Genomic DNA, 15,847 nt, shown 5'->3' with positions numbered 1-15,847 from the left:
TTGTATAGAGAAACCCCACAGGAATGAGGAGGTGAAAGATTTTCAGTATCTTGAGTAGAAGGATTAATTAGGAGAGCAATGGAAACAGAAGGTGAATTGCAGTGTCACGGTTTTGCTTGGTTCCTTCTAGGAGCCAGGAGATTTTGGCTGTGGAAGGGTAGTTGGCTGCAGAGATCTACACGCGTATGGAGTATGTTGTGCATGTATGTTTGCCAGCAAATCCGCAAAGGTTTTCATAGTTGGCAACCTGTGCATCTTCAACAGGACTGTAGCCAGTTAAAGCTGTGTCTGGTCATTTTAACTTTGCTCCAGAATGTTTAAGATGTGGAGAAAAACATCTTGCCTTGTTCAGTGTGGTGGACAGAAGCCACTGGTGCTTAATTTTTCTTTTACAAATCTGTGAGTTTTGTGAAACCAGGAAGCCTTGAACCACTGTTACCTGTTAATTTATATTTTTATGCCATTGTATACAGGTGCCAAAATATGTATTATTATCACAAGGGTGGAAAGAGAGACACATTAAATTTAATCAGTTTGACCACCTACATATGAAGTCCAGTGCTGATGAGTTTTTATCTTTTTCTCAAGTATAATTGAAAACGTCAAATAAAGCATTTTCATTACTTTATCTCTTCATTTTTTGAAGAGCTGATTTCAGGGTCTGCAGTTCTGTAACACAAGACACCCTTTTCTTGCCTTGAAGGAGTTACAGCAAAGCTGATGGGCAGGTTTAAAGTTCACAGGCCGTTTTTACTGGAGCTTCACACACTGATGACTTCCTACACGATCTTGCTATATTTCTGTGATAAATTTTGGCACTTAAAAACCAGTGACTGAAGTGTGTAAATTTACTGTTATCTTCCTAATCATCCTATGTTTCAGTAGCACATATTGTTTGTTTCATTGATTGTATTTATAGAAGGTCACAAGTGTGAAATCACCCTTCCTTTTAAGGGAACCTCTACAAGGCAAAATCAGGAATTAATTATCTTTTAGAATAGGTTCTCTATTATATTTCATTACACTAGAATGAAGCCATGTTGTTCACAGGGGGAAAACTCCAGATAGTGCCCATCATAATTTTGCAATTAGAGTTGAAAATCAGTGTTAGAAATCAAGATGATGCTGTATGTCACCTACACTGACAGACAGAGATACTGCTGTAGGGATGTGGAGTGTTACTGTTTCATCAGTTGGATGGCAAACTTTAAAAGAGGGTTAGAAACTGGTATTTAAAGTCACTTCTTGGTGCAGCTATGGGGTGCAAATAATTCCAGCTGTTGAGTTTTTCTTTTTGAAAGCATCTAGATGCCCTGCTGTTTTTTGATCAGGTACCCAACCCATCAGCTTCCTTCCTGCTGGCTTCTGTTGATTCCATGGTAGCCAGTCATGATTTTTGCCACAGTCAGCTGCTGTCTCACCCTCTGCCCCCACCTTGCATCATCTCCATTGCACAGGCTCCTGGGACTGTTAGACTGCTGTTGATGCATACCTGTACCTTTACTCAAGAACAGGCAGAGAGGGAGCTAACCTGGGTATAAAACTGCTGTGCAGCTCAACACAGGTATGACAAGCACCAGCAGTGGCTAGGGCGAGAAGTCGCAGCTCTTTATAAAAGTCAAGATGGTACTGCTGAGTTTGGTGTTCATGTATGCCACCATGGATCTGCAGTGTAGGTGGTGTAGTCCCATTTATCAACAGGTAACAGAAGAGATAAGAAAATGACTGTGGTGTCATCTGGAGAATTTTTTTGCCTCTTTGTTGACACATGTAAGGCTTGTGAAATTTCGTTTGGTCCTGGTGTGGTGGTGGGTTTGAAGACCTTAGAAGAGATTGGAAGCCTATTCTTACCATGACTGCTGCTTATTCTCATGGAGCTTTGTGTGAACATCTGTGTGTTATTTTTAATTTCCTTCATCAGCTTTGTTTCTGCTGCATAGCACTTAAAGCACTGAAGCACAGCAGCGTTTATTTTTATGAAAGTGTTGGTGCAGATTGCTAAGTAAATGATATGTCTTCGGAAGTGGGCAAGCTGCATGTGCCAGACAAAAGACAAGGTACAACACAAGTTGTCACTGTGACTCAGCATGGGCAGCAGCTCAGGAGGGCTTCTGCGGTATGTGTCATTGAACACAGAGCCCTCTTAGAGAGTCCTCACGTAAATCACTTTTCACCATGGCTAGCCTGTCTTTGTAGGCTGCTTTTGCCTGCATACTATTTAAGCAAGTCATAGCTGTCCCCGGGGACTTCTCTCGTTTTCCTGATTTCAGCAAGAAAAAGGTCTGCAGCAGTCTCGTACAGCTGATCTTTCCTGGTTTTTTGAAGTAGTCAGGTTAGTACATGATAGCAGAGGAAGAAAAGCTTATCTGCTCTGATGATTTAAGAATTTAAGTTGATTTGTTTTAAAAATTATACTGTATTTTGGAAGTTAAATTTAGGAAGGCTATGTTACTCTTTTGTGCAAAATTCAGTGGCTGGAAGCAAAGACTGCATTTCCAGAGATAGCGATTGAAAAGCTGTGTGTACAGATTAAAATAGTAAAGTACTAATTATCAATAGCCTAGCATGAAGCTAGCATTGTAGATGCGAACAGTAAAATTTTGTTGTAACGGCATCTAAATTTTGTACTTTTGCTATAAGAGCAAGAATGGGCTGCTGTGTCCTGCCCCCGGCCCTCGCTGCACTGAGCTGCCAACGTTGTGAAAGGCAAAATGCCTGTGGTGCTTTACCTTTTGTCCTATCCCTCAGTCCGAGGTTTCCTCACCCTTCTGAGGGTGACCAGAAGCAAGCAGATAATCCGGGCCCGAGATAAGGGTGGCCTTGTCCTGCCCGGGTGGCCCCGCCCCACCCCACCCGGGTGGCCCACCAAAAGCTAGAGGCAGACAAGGCTTGCCTTTGTCTGTGGCTGCACTAATTTAAAGTGCCTTCAAGTGTTTATTGAGCTATGGTCTCACCTGTGGAAGCGTGGGATTTTTTATGTGTGAAACATCTGTAATGGGATGAAATGTGCAAACCAGTGTGTTACTGAGGCAAATAAAGGACATAAAGATGAAGGTGGCCTGTGTACTTGTTGGCTTGTTAAGAAAATTAATTCTGACAGAGGAGCGGATTACTTCTGAAGAATGTAGTTGTGTGGATTTTGGTAGAAAAAGCAATGGGTCTGGAGGATACCAATAAGGACATTTGGAAATACCTGAACAAGCTGTTTAGAATTTGATGTCTCAGTGGTCTTCATTCCTGCTTCTTAATCATGGATTGTTATGTTGGTTGTGTAAACTTTCTTGCCCACACTGAGAAAAGCAAAAAGTGGATGCAGTGTCTCTTAGGGACACACTGATAAAAAGTGGGAAAGAGCACAGGAACTGAACAGAAGAGGAGGAATTACATCAGTGCATTGAATCAGAGGTAGTTGTGTATTTGCAGTGAAATTAAATGCCTTAAAACATCTTCTTGCTTACATAACTCTAATAATTTGATTCTACCTTTACTTAGATTTGATTCTACCTTTACTTAGATTTGATTCTACCTTTACTTAGATTTGATTCTACCTTTACTTAGATTTGATTCTACCTTTACTTAGTTAATAAAGAGTTAATTACATCCTGTATATAGTCACAAACTTAAAGAAAATCCTAACTTACATATGTACAATCTTCTCAGGAAACCCACTGGTTAAATTGAGTCTGTTCAAAAGGCAGTGCCATGTGTTAAAATTGAGATCAGCATTTTGATATGCATTGGTTATGCCTTACAGACTGTAATCTTAAACTGTCTGATGTCTTTATCATTCTCTCTTCTCCAAGTAAGGAATGGGAAAGCATCCTCTAGTCTTAAAGATTACTTTTCAATGTGTTTTGGTAGTGAGAACAAGATTAGCAGTCACTAACAGCAGCCAATTTCAGGGGGAAAAGTTCTGATTAATTGACTCCAACAACTAGGAAGAATAATTAATCTTTTTGTGGGTATTATTAGAGTACTTAGCACCCACTTCTGCATGTGCAGTATGCTCTCATTTTATTAAATTTGACAGTTTCTTCTTACCCAGTGCACTTTGGTATGTTTGTACTGGTTCAAGTTCTGTATTTTGTTGATGTAAAGAACTTGTGTATGAGAAATGGTTTTAAATCATTTGCATGATCGCATCAGACATCAGTGTGCCATAGGCCGGGGGGTCACCTGCAATCTGTCAGGATAATTCATCCAGACTGCACTCGACGGCGCCTGCAGAAGAGATGAATGGTTCTCCTGACAACAGCAGTCTGCTTGCCTCTGCCCCCTGCTTGAGGCACCCATGTTTCCAACACACATTTTGATGAAGAGCTGAGCTTATTCATGTTTGGTATGAACACGGTCCTCAGGACATGTGAAATTCAATGCACATCTGCAGACCTTCCAGCACATGTCAGGTATAAAGTTTGTGCAAGTGGTGTGATGCTACTGTGAAGAGCTTTCTCTGTTCTGCAAGTGCATTAGGTCTGTTGTATGACAGAGAAGGCTGAAAGAAAGCAGGAGAGTCATTAGCTGTGTACTGACAACAGAAACTGTCAACCCATTCAGGAATAATTGATTTAGGCATTGATTTCTGTCTCTTCTAGGTGTTCTCAGATATTCCACACTCATGCATACAGATTAATAGGAGCAAAAGATTCAGTGGCACTTAATGACTTGCAAATGAAGTAGCTAATGCTCCTATATAAGTGGCTGTAGCGCAAAAAATTGTACTTTCTCTTTTTATTGTAGAAATTGCTGAGTATTGCAGATTGCTCCCCTGATACAGGAGAAATATATATATATACACACACACACATCTCTGGAGTTGATCGGTGGTATTTGTGCAACTTTGGCAGAAGTGATGAAGCACCACTTACATAGGGAGGCTCAAGAGCTACCCTTTTATAGTACCAATAAAATAACATGAGGTTTCGTTGTTCTGCAAGTTTCACTGGAGATGTGATTTTTAGAAATTTCCAAATAGCTCCTGAATGCTGCTGCTGCTGCACTTGGCAGACTATCTGTTATTGCATGTTGGACATGCAATGATAATCTTTAAATTCTTCAGGCATGATGTATCTGGCACTTCTGCTATCTCTAACCTAAGTGAAACACACAACAAAATGAGTTCTCAAATGTCCAGCCAGAATTAATTAATGTACTTCATAGTACAACAATGCTGCAGATGCAGTTCAGCACAACTTTTTTTTCCTTTCCATTTCTTTCTAGTGTGATTTGACAACAGGTTCTTTAATGTGGATAGGTTAGAGGAGTATTTTTCCTCACATGTTTTCAAGAATGCCTTCAGCAAAAGGGAGATTTGAAATTTGCTTTTCCATTAAATTGTGTGAGACAGATTAGTAAGGTTTTCTATCTAGCCACTGGGAACATGACTGATTGTTCCAAGCTACAAGGGGAAATTTGACATTTCTTAGTGATGCATCTTTAAAAGAAAAGTCTCAGTGTCTTTTTAAAACTTATTTTATTTGCATTTTATCTCCTAAATGTGTGAGGTTGTTTCTGGAGTTCTTTCGCTTTTCTCATCAGAAGGATGTGCCCTGTTCATCATACAAATGTAGTGCCGGTATTGTTTTGTGCTTGAGACAGCTGAACAGCAAACTAGTGAATAAGAGGTTTAAATGAATGTTAGGCATGATCTTTTCTGCTTTTAACTGGAGAAGTTTACAATTTAAGTACAATTTGGATCAAAGAAGAGACCCGAGCTCTCCTTTGTCCTTACCTTCCAGCGGCATAGGCTTAAGATGCAAAAGTGTGGGGAAGAATCAGAAATGCATAATCGTGTGTGTTATTGGTATTCCTGGCTGTAAGAACTAGCGTTTGTGTGGTTACTGCATTGCAATAACAGGCCCATTGAAATGAGAAATAATTAACTATCAAGTATTCTAGATAGCATAAACATTTCCTTAAAATGCACTCAGAACAATTTATCTGCCCTGTACAGGTGAAAGCTATTAGGATTTCATGTTCAAAAAGCCACTTTATTAGTGTATCTGCATAATGTTTTCAATCTGTACATGAGTAAATGGTTGCTTACTGCTGTCACAAGTTAGGAAATGCAGAGAACTGCTTAACTGGCTCGTTGCATTTATTTAAGACGTAACCTAAACCTGACTGCTGCATATGTTGAAAATTAATTTTATATGTCTGCAGTATAAAGAGTTTTGAAATACTAGCCATAAATATCACCATAAATACAGGCCTAGTATATATTTGTTGTTTTGATTGTTGTTAATAACTTCCATGTGTTTCGTAATGTATGTGAGTACTTGCTTGCAAAAAAACCCCAGTTTACTAGCAAAGAAATCAGTATTTTTCTTGACTGTTAATCATATTGTGACTAATAAGGAATCTGACATTTAAATGTTTACTAACTAGTAAACCAAGGCCCTACAGGTTTTTAATGATAAATCTTTTACTTACTCTTAGCTTTATAACACGTCTTTGGAAAGAAACCAGGATTAAAGTGATACTCAAGACATGTGGTTTAAGCTACTTGTTTGTAACATTGGACAATTGTGCCTCACGTATTAGAACAGCAGTAATCTAAGAAAGTGATTTCTCAGCTGTCACCCAAATGGAAATAATACTTGTGATGGGATGGAACAAAGCATTTTAAAGTAAATTGCTAAAACTGGATGAAGAAAAAACACGTCTAAGCAACAGCTTTACAAATAGAAATTTTGATTTTACTGAAACAGTTATTCTAGTTCCCTTTCCAAAGAAGATGCCACATTTTGCTTCAAAACTGCTAGCAAGAAAAAAAAAGCTGCAGTTTGCATCTGTTTGTGATTCTGTATATAAAAGCAGCACTTAGCTTTTACAACATGCAGCTATTTGTCAGTGTGCTCAGATTATAAAGAGAGTAGGTTAGTTAAAATTCTTAAATATGTATACAGTTTTTGTTCTTAAAGCTAAGCTTACCTTTCATGTTTAGCAGAGGAACTACATATGCTAGTATATGGTAGGAAACACTTTGACTGACTTCTAGCTGTCAAAACAAACATCTGTTGATACAAATTATGTTGAGCATTGTGAACTTCTGGAGTGTGGGATTTTGACGTAATGTTAAGTCGGTTATAATCACTTGGGAAGTACTATACACAGGCATGAATTCTGAAGGGTGGAATGGACCTACAGTTAATACATGTATTTTGAGTGGTGTAAAAGACATTTTTTAGCATCATATCTAACCTGATTTTTGACTTTGCTATTTTTGCTTATGTTACTTTGTTGAAGATCCTGAAAGGTCCTCATTGCTTTTAGGATAGTGTGTACAGGTCTTTTTCAAAAGATCTCCAGACTTTCATGATGCTGTTCCTGGCATACTCTTTTCATGAGACTAAATTACATAAATAGGCTTTTTAGCCTCTGGTGCTACAAAAATAAACCTGAAATGTTACAAGGCTTATTTTCTGGGGCTTAGGTTACTGGAGGTATTAATTCTGCTGGGTGTGCCTTTATGCTCAGGAATACTTTGTTTCATCTTGATTTATAAAGAGCCAGTGATGGCCAATGTTGTGTAAAGAACATTCTGATTTCCAAAACAGCCCAGATACTTTTAAGCTTCTTTTACTACATACTGGGGGGAATTAATGTCTAGCTGAGTAATGGGTTTGCTCTTTATAGTTTGATTTTGAGAATACACAATTTGTGCTGGTTTTTTCCCACTGGTTAAATAAGTTGTCTTTAGTATTGTTACTGCTGTTTAAAATTAATACTCAAATGTTATGTAGAGGGCTCATTATAATTTGTAATCAATATGTTGTACAAATCCAGAAAAAACTAGCATGGCCTCTAAAGAACTGTAAAAAATTAACTACAGTGTTAAAATTGTGCTATATTAGAAAACAGCACACCAACAGTTTGATGATAGTCAGGCCTGGCAGTTATTTTCAGTAGAGTATTTGCTTTCCATTGTCTTTGTTCTTTTTCATTATGCTGTGGGTACAGCAAGAAGTAAAACAACTGATGTGCTTTTGTTTTATCAGTGGGTTTCTCCTTCCTTTTCAGAACGTGTTTTTTTCTGTACATAGGTTTTGAGGGAACGTGAGATAGCAGGGACACTTTCTGTACTAACTGCAATTTCTTAAGTAATTATGGAGGAATTCTTGTATGGTTGAGGAAGCTGTAGCAGCTCTCTGATCACCTGTGATGAGAAGCTAAGCATTAGGCAACATTGGTTGAATGTTATTTTCTCACAATAGCTGTTTCATCTGCATGTGACTTACCCTGGAGTTTTCTTGCAATATGATTAGTATGGTTAAGAAACCAGCAAGTCTTACACCACTGCTAAAAAACAGGATGATGAAATTGCCAGTGAAGCTGCGAAGATGAACTCGTGTTGCTGATTTGTTTTTATTCTTTTGCAGGTGATGGATGTGGGCACACAGTTCTGGGCCCTGAAAGTGGAACTCTTGCTTCGATAAACTACCCACAGACCTCTCCCAACAGCACAGTTTGTGAATGGGAAATTCGTGTAAAGCCTGGGCAGCGAGTTCAGCTCAAATTTGGTGATTTTGATATTGATGACTCGGATTCTTGTCATTCCAGTTACTTAAGAGTTCACAATGGGATTGGCCCCACAAGGGCAGAGATAGGTAGGCGCTTTTACTGTTGGTATTTGAAAGCTATTGCCTTGTAAAGAACTTGGATATACTGTTGTTACTTTTGTTACTTTTTAAATTTCTCCTTGTTTATGTGCTCTGAGCATAGAGTAACTACTAGGTGTTAAGGTTTTTTTTTTGTAGCCCTGGAAAACTGTAACCGTTCAGTTCGATGTTGGGCAGGGTATGACCTTGTCTGAATACATCATGCACTGCTTTGTACAGTGTGGGTTGTGAGTCTTATGAGAAGTGATGAAAAGAAGGAAATTTTCATTATTTACAGGAATCTCAAATAAGGTAAAGAAAGGGATTTTAATAATTTTGTAATCAGAGTTGTGTTTTTCCTGAACTTTGTATCAAGGAAACACAGCAAAACTGTGAGGAGTGCTCTCTGTACCTCACCACATGAGAAAAACAGCCATCAGGGACCAGTTTTAATAAATTTACTACTGGTAGTACTGCTAGAAAGCACAGCTAAGGAAAGATTCTCTTATATGCTATACGCGTCTTCAGTGCAGAGAGGGAGTACAGGTACAACTGTAACTATATAAAAATAAAGAGGTAAAGAAAACAGTAATCTGTTTTCTTTTTCTCTGGTGACATGCCCATTTCAAGTATGCTTACCATTATTGCTCAGCAGATGAACTCTTTGTTTAGAACGCCAGAGTATTCTTAATGTAATTCTTAAATAATTGCATTTTGTTTACCGTTATTAAAGCGTATGTGGACATATCTTCTTGACACAATTCCTATATCCTAAAAATGTGCTGAAAAAAAGATGAGTAATAATGATAGCAGAACATCCTACCTTTAGTTCGTGCATACAACAACTAGATGCTGAAAGCAACACAAATCCTAAAATAATCTTTGATTCTTCAGATTTTCAAAGGAAATTTAACTGTAAGGTTTGTTTTTTCTCAGACATCTTCAGTAGTCTGTGAAGTTCTTGTAAGCAGCAGAGAGGGAGATGCAAAACTATGAGGATCATATATATCTTAACTGAAATGTTTTTCTTTTTATATGGAATCGCTCTGATTTGAGCTAATAATCCTGGCAGTATTAAAGGATGTCAGGCTTGAAAAATTGTGTAGTTCAAGTGTCCCCCATCTTCTGATAATGTCCATAGTTTAATTTTTCTCCTCTTTAGAGGACAAAGTGAATCTCATGACTGTAAGGCAGGTTTTTTTTCAAATAGCAGTGTGACATTATCATCTACATCAAGGTATATGTAGGCTTTTAAGACCCCTGTGGTTATTTTCCATAAAACTCAAAACAAATTGTCATTCTTCTTTTAGCAAAATTAGTTGTTACTGTGCAGATTAATTTTATTTTCTTTCCTAAAGCTTTAATCTGCAGAGACAGAAAGAGAGATTTACTTCGCCAGGATTGTTTTTGTGCAACTCAAATGCTAATCCCACTACACTGAGTCTTTTTATAAAGAGGCTAGTGGAATGTTAGCTTTTTTAACCCTCTTTTCCAACTGTTTCCTAGGTAAGCATGTGTGAAAATCAGTATGTGCTTGGAGTAGTTGAGCCACACTTGGCCTAAAATAGGAAACACTGCAGTCCTTAAATGGCAAGGAACATTGAGTTCTGATAAGTCTATTACTCACTTTTACAAGTGACTTAATGGTTTCAAGTAAATTTTCTACTTCATTTATTTCTCTTGACTTTCAGCTGTTCCCAGCTTGTGTAGTAGCACGGTATGTTGAACAAATATGTGTGTTGTTCTGCTTTTAAATAAATTAAATCACAGAACAAACAGTGATATTAACATTGACAGATACAGATGATGCAGATTCTTGAATGTTCATATTTGAAGCAACAAACACTGGAGAGATTAAATAGTGACCTGAATTTGTTTGGAAGAAATCTGGATTTATCCTAAGTTTTTCCATTCAAGACTGCTAGCATGATCTAATGTTAAAATACTTGTATTATGTAAAATCTGAAATTCAGTGATACCTACTTTAACCCAAAATTACTTACAAAATTGGCTGATTAGATTAAAAAATTGTTAGTGGGTTAGTTCACCGACAGAGGTTTCTAATGAAGCTTTTAAGGGCTAGTTCTAATTCCAAGCCTTTTCGGTATTTACCAATAAAACAAAAGAAGATTCAAATCCTTGGTTTGAAGTTTGTCTCTAGTTTAAGTAAGATCTAGAGGTAGTTTTTATTAGCTTTCATCACAGTCCAATCACTGTGTGTCTACAGTCAGATTTTACTTATTTAATACATGCAGTGTAATGCTAGACCTACAGGAGCAGAGAATGTAAGCTGCTGTGGGAATTCCCTCTCCTGATGCAGTGTTGTTGTACAAAAGTACTTGGGGTCATTCAATGCCTAAATACAGACAAAATAGAGAAATTACATCTTCTGCACGTACCATTGACTGAGGTGTCATGACAGTAATGTTTTGTCCATTTCTAGTGCTTGCTTTTTAAAAAGATTACTAAAAATCTGGTGAGAGGCCAGCGAAGAATTAGAAAAATGATTCATAGTCTCAAAAATATGTCTTGCCATGCATCATAAAGTGCATCAGTCTACAGTTTGTCAAAGGCTGTATCTCCATGGTACTAGCAGCACTGGATAGTTTAGGCAAGCTAGATTTAAATGTCTTGCCCTGTATATTTGCCAAAGAAGAGGAGATATGGTTTCTTGAGGACATTCTGATCTACCCTGAGAGGAGTCTCATTCTGGTCAATTGTGTAACAAAACAAAACTTAAAAAACAAAGGAGAATAAAAGTGGTAGTTGAAAAAATTATGCAGTTCATCATAATGAATGCACTTAATCATTGAAACATGACTTGGAGCAGAACATAGGGTCAATATGGAGATTTGGTAAAAGAGAACTTATTTCTTTGTATCTGTTGCTGATAACCAGTTTAAGTGGTGAGTTGAGGTAAGGTTATATTTGTATAATATTATAAATTTCATTAAAGTATTGTAAAATCTATTTTCTCTTTTTTCATTAGAATATACTCTTGCTTTGTTCAAAAATATATGAATAAGCAACATTTACAAAGCCTTGAATAATGATAGGAATTTGTATTTCTAATTTTTAAATTTATTTGATCAGTATTTGAGAGCGCAGTTCACTTTTTAAAGGAATTTGACATGCACGTTATGTTTGTGTTGCATTGTATTTGTTAAGAACTATTCCTGCAGGACAGAGTTATTCCACTCCCTCTAGTTCAGTTTTGTAATTTGCCTTTAGTTGAGAAGGGAGCCTGGCTTCTTTTTTTTGCTGTTTTATGATATAACATACTTATGCTCAAGAAAGCAAATAAATTAATGTTAGACTGAAACATACGCAGTGTCATTTGTTGCTGGTGATTATCCACTTCGATTATCCAGTGCAGAATCTTAAATAGTGTTATAGATGGTTTACAATATTGAGTGATCAAGGGAGCCTATAGAACAGGTTTGGTTTTTCTTTTTTTTCTTAACAGGTTAATAAAATGGTCAGTGTTTTATTAAAGTTTCTAATTAGTAGAAGTGCAGAATTCCCTATTGACTTGGGTGCATTTAACAGGCATTCATCCAGGTAAAGACTTTTGGCAGTAATTGTGGGACTTCATAGTGCAAATACTGTCAGCATCTGCAGACTCCAGCATCTCAGTTCTGTATATTTGTATATATATGTATATACATATGTATATATATGTATAATTTTTGATGGCAAGAGAAGTATCCAGATGCAGAACCTCTCAGGTTTTATAGGTGCAGCAAACCAGAAAGTGAACCAACTGGCAGTTTATATTGATGGTACTTGCATATACTTAATGCTGAAGTGCCGTGAGTCATGCCTGCTGCTGTCCTAAATGAAGAAAAGCAGTTGACAGAAACCATGAAATAGTAAACAATGAAGAAGTGCCCCAACAGGTGGGGGAGGAGAAGAGCTTTTTTCTCGTTTGCTTCTATAGGTGATTCTTATTGCCCTAACTTGATCCCATTCCCTAACAGATTTCTCACAGTCTTTGACGAACTGGCTGTGAGAGTTATGCATGGCTAGAGGTGAATGGGATAAGGTCACATTTATTTGCAAGTGTTAAGGGTATGAGAGATTCTTACCTGCTGACAGTGACAAATCTGGTACCCATATTCTTCCATTTGCCTTAAATGGACACTGATGACATCATTTGATGTCATGCACATGGATTTGTTTTTGAATATACACCAGAAGTAATGTGAGCTTACACTGCAATTGAAATAAGATGCCTATTATGTATGTTGGTTTTGGTCTGTCTCCCTCTTCTCTCCATAGGAAAATACTGTGGGTTTGGCTTTCAAATGGATGGTTTAATTACTTCAAAAAGTAATGAAGTCACAGTACAGTTCATGAGTGGAACACACACTTCTGGACGTGGATTTCTTGCAGCTTATTCAACCACTGACAAATCAGGTATTTATTTGGTAATTTTTCTGTGCTGGTAAAATCAGAGCTGTCTCATAAAAACACGTAACTCATTTATTTATTCCCCTGTCCTCGCAAATTAGCTTCTAAAAATGAAGACTCTGAATGCAGTCTTCCTGATACTTCTGCATAGGAAGTGAGACCGGCAGTTACTGTAAGTTGCTGTAGTCTTAAAGAAATGGTATCGAAGCTTACCTTGGATAGCAGAAGAAGAGTCATAGTTATCTTTATGAATGAAAGAACTGCTTCAGATAAAGGACAAAATACATTTTTTCAGGTACTAGTCAAGCTGGCAGATAACTAACAAGTTTTCTTGCTGAGATTTATATATTGTATACAGACCAACCTCACAGAAAATTTTATTTCAATAACAGTATTGAAAAATCCCTCAGCTCTTTAATTATATCATCTGCTGACTACTTTTTAGTCTTTTTGCCAGTTCTTGTTTGTTATGTGGTTTTGGTTATTCTGGCCTCTGAAAGAGGTTGCTGTATTTGTTTTGCATCTCCTTCCACTCATTGTAAAGGTGTGTGACATACGTGGTCCAGAAGGAAATGAAGGATTGCCAGCAACAGCTTCACAAGGCAAAAGGCTTGAGAAGACCCCTTCTGGAAGTAATGCTAAAAAGAGCAGATAAAGAGTTTTCATTTTTAATTTTTATTTTGTGGTTTTCCTGATGCTTTTCTCTGTATGTGTGTTTCAGACTGTGTGTGCTGAAACACAGCAGAGAGAAATGTGAAATGTGAGATATTGGTCATGGATGCCAGTAACATGGCTCTTAATAGCTTGTTCCCTGCGCTGCCTGGTTTCAGTGCTGTAGGACTGTTAAATGCTGAAAACACAGGCCTGTTTAGTCAACTTACTTAATTTTATGGAAAGATCGTATGTTTGTGTGTCTGAATTATCTTAGGATCTCTGCACTATAGCTATAAATCAAAATTAAGCTGCACAGAAAATGTTTTTTTGTAGTGTTTCTCTTCTGGTCTATGTCACATTCTCAGTGATTTCCCAGTTACTCAGCCAAATTATCAAGGTTCTACTGTAATACCGAATCTGTTGCAAGAAAATTTAGTAGGAATGTAGTTTTTTTCATTCTGAATCTTTTGTTTAAGCCACAGAGGCTCAAATGTATATATTTGTGCACTTGAGGAAGCATATTCAAACTTATTGTCTTTATCATCCTCTTGACCTAACATTTTTTCTTTCCAGACCTAATTACCTGTTTAGACAATGCAAGTCAATTTTCCGAACCAGAATTCAAGTAAGAATGACTTTTACCTGTTTCCCCCCAGTCTCTTTAGTGATGCCGTTTTAATGTTTCTGCTTCCCTCTGTTACTTATACCTGATGCAGCTTGAAAATTGGCTGTCCAGAGAACCTAAGAAACAAACTAATTAGGGTTAGAGCCAAATAACTTTGACATTTGCGGTCCTCCTTCCTCCCTCTCTCTCTTTCCCGTTTTTGTTACATACATGCAGCATACAGTAGAGCCTCGTTAATTTGCACTAACACAAAAGCGCCAATATTCACATAGAAAGAATATTGCTTTTAGAAACCTATATTACAGCAGGTATACACCTTAAATAGTGAAATTCCTATTACAGTTACCTAAGGAGCACTAAACTGTGAAATGTGTTAAAAATTACAAACCCATTTCACAGTTTGGTGTGAATTAATGAGATTCTGTGGAGACATAAAATGCTGTACCTTCTGGTGGGGGAAACAGGCCATTTCCATGTTTTATCCTTCTCCGTTTCCATCTAAAGCAGGGACAGTGTTTAAAGCTGCAGACTGTTGTGAAGTACATAAATACACTTTCTGGAGAACTTCAGCCCCGGCATTATTAAATGTTTCAAAGTGCAACCTTTGCCTTTCTCTTTCATTTCCCCAAGTTCAAAATAGGCTTCTTATTGTAGGTTCTGGCCTTATTCAACATGTGCTGAAGTCTGTGAATCCCACTATTTTCATGGTACCTGCAACATTGCTTCAACTGCTGTTGAACTGCAGTGAAGATGTTAATAGTTTACTCCAGCTCATTGTTAGATCTTGAAGGTCTGATAGTTTTTGTATGTGCAATTTGAAATGGCACTAGAACACGAACATGGGCTTGCATCAGAGGTGCAGACATCTTGCCTCTTGCTTTTCAGGAGCTAGTAGTATTAACTGAATTTTGCCAGTTTTTTGCTATCAAAGCATTGCCAGGAGCTGTTATGAAAGAGCATTACTTTTCATATGTGTTACTTAAAGATGCAGAATAAATAGATATGCAAGTCTCTTATTTATAAGATATAATTAATTAATATTGGTACTTACATGACTTTCAGTTTAAAGAAGCCATGCAGTATTTATGTTATAAAATGCTGGCTTTATTAATTTATTGTATTGAGACTGGAACTTTCAACTTTTCTCAACTTTTTCAAGTCTGTTCTGTACTTCTATTCCTGAGTACTTTTTTGTCTGATTTGATACGTCTTCCATTAGGATGTATCCTTAAATAGTGATATACGAATGATAACAGCGCATTGTAGATCAAAAACATAGTGACTATTCTATAATGTTGTAAGAGTTCTAGTTGCATGCATATATTTACTTGATATTTTCTTCTCTTCCAGTAAGTACTGTCCAGCTGGATGCGTGATTCCTTTTGCTGATATTTCAGGCACTATTCCCCATGGATACAGAGACGTAAGTAAAAATACTGTGGGCTCACATGAATTTTGATAAAACACACAGTGTGTAATTGCAAGTCAATTGTAGTTGTTCACATTAGTTCTGCTGCTTGGGTTCTGGTATTTGTATGTCCTAAAGTGAATAGCA

General features: G+C 37.3%; 1 protein-coding gene across 2 annotated transcripts in view; it reads left to right on the top strand.

Annotated features, from left to right (window-relative positions):
• Positions 1–15,847, top strand: part of DCBLD2 (discoidin, CUB and LCCL domain containing 2) — a 60,363-nt gene that overhangs the window by 23,472 nt on the left and 21,044 nt on the right. For both annotated transcript variants that reach the window (XM_080375981.1, XM_080375980.1), the window contains exons 2-5: positions 8,382–8,609; positions 12,882–13,019; positions 14,241–14,292; positions 15,643–15,715. In XM_080375981.1, coding sequence (XP_080232107.1) covers positions 8,382–8,609; positions 12,882–13,019; positions 14,241–14,292; positions 15,643–15,715 — 491 coding nt within the window. The remainder of the gene's footprint in view (positions 1–8,381; positions 8,610–12,881; positions 13,020–14,240; positions 14,293–15,642; positions 15,716–15,847) is intronic.

The sequence above is a fragment of the Falco punctatus genome, assembly GCF_963210335.1.
Source record: "Falco punctatus genome assembly, chromosome: 2".
NCBI lineage: Eukaryota > Metazoa > Chordata > Aves > Falconiformes > Falconidae > Falco > Falco punctatus.
The sequence above is the reverse complement of the archived record's forward strand: the minus strand, read 5'-3'. Positions and strand labels throughout refer to the sequence as shown.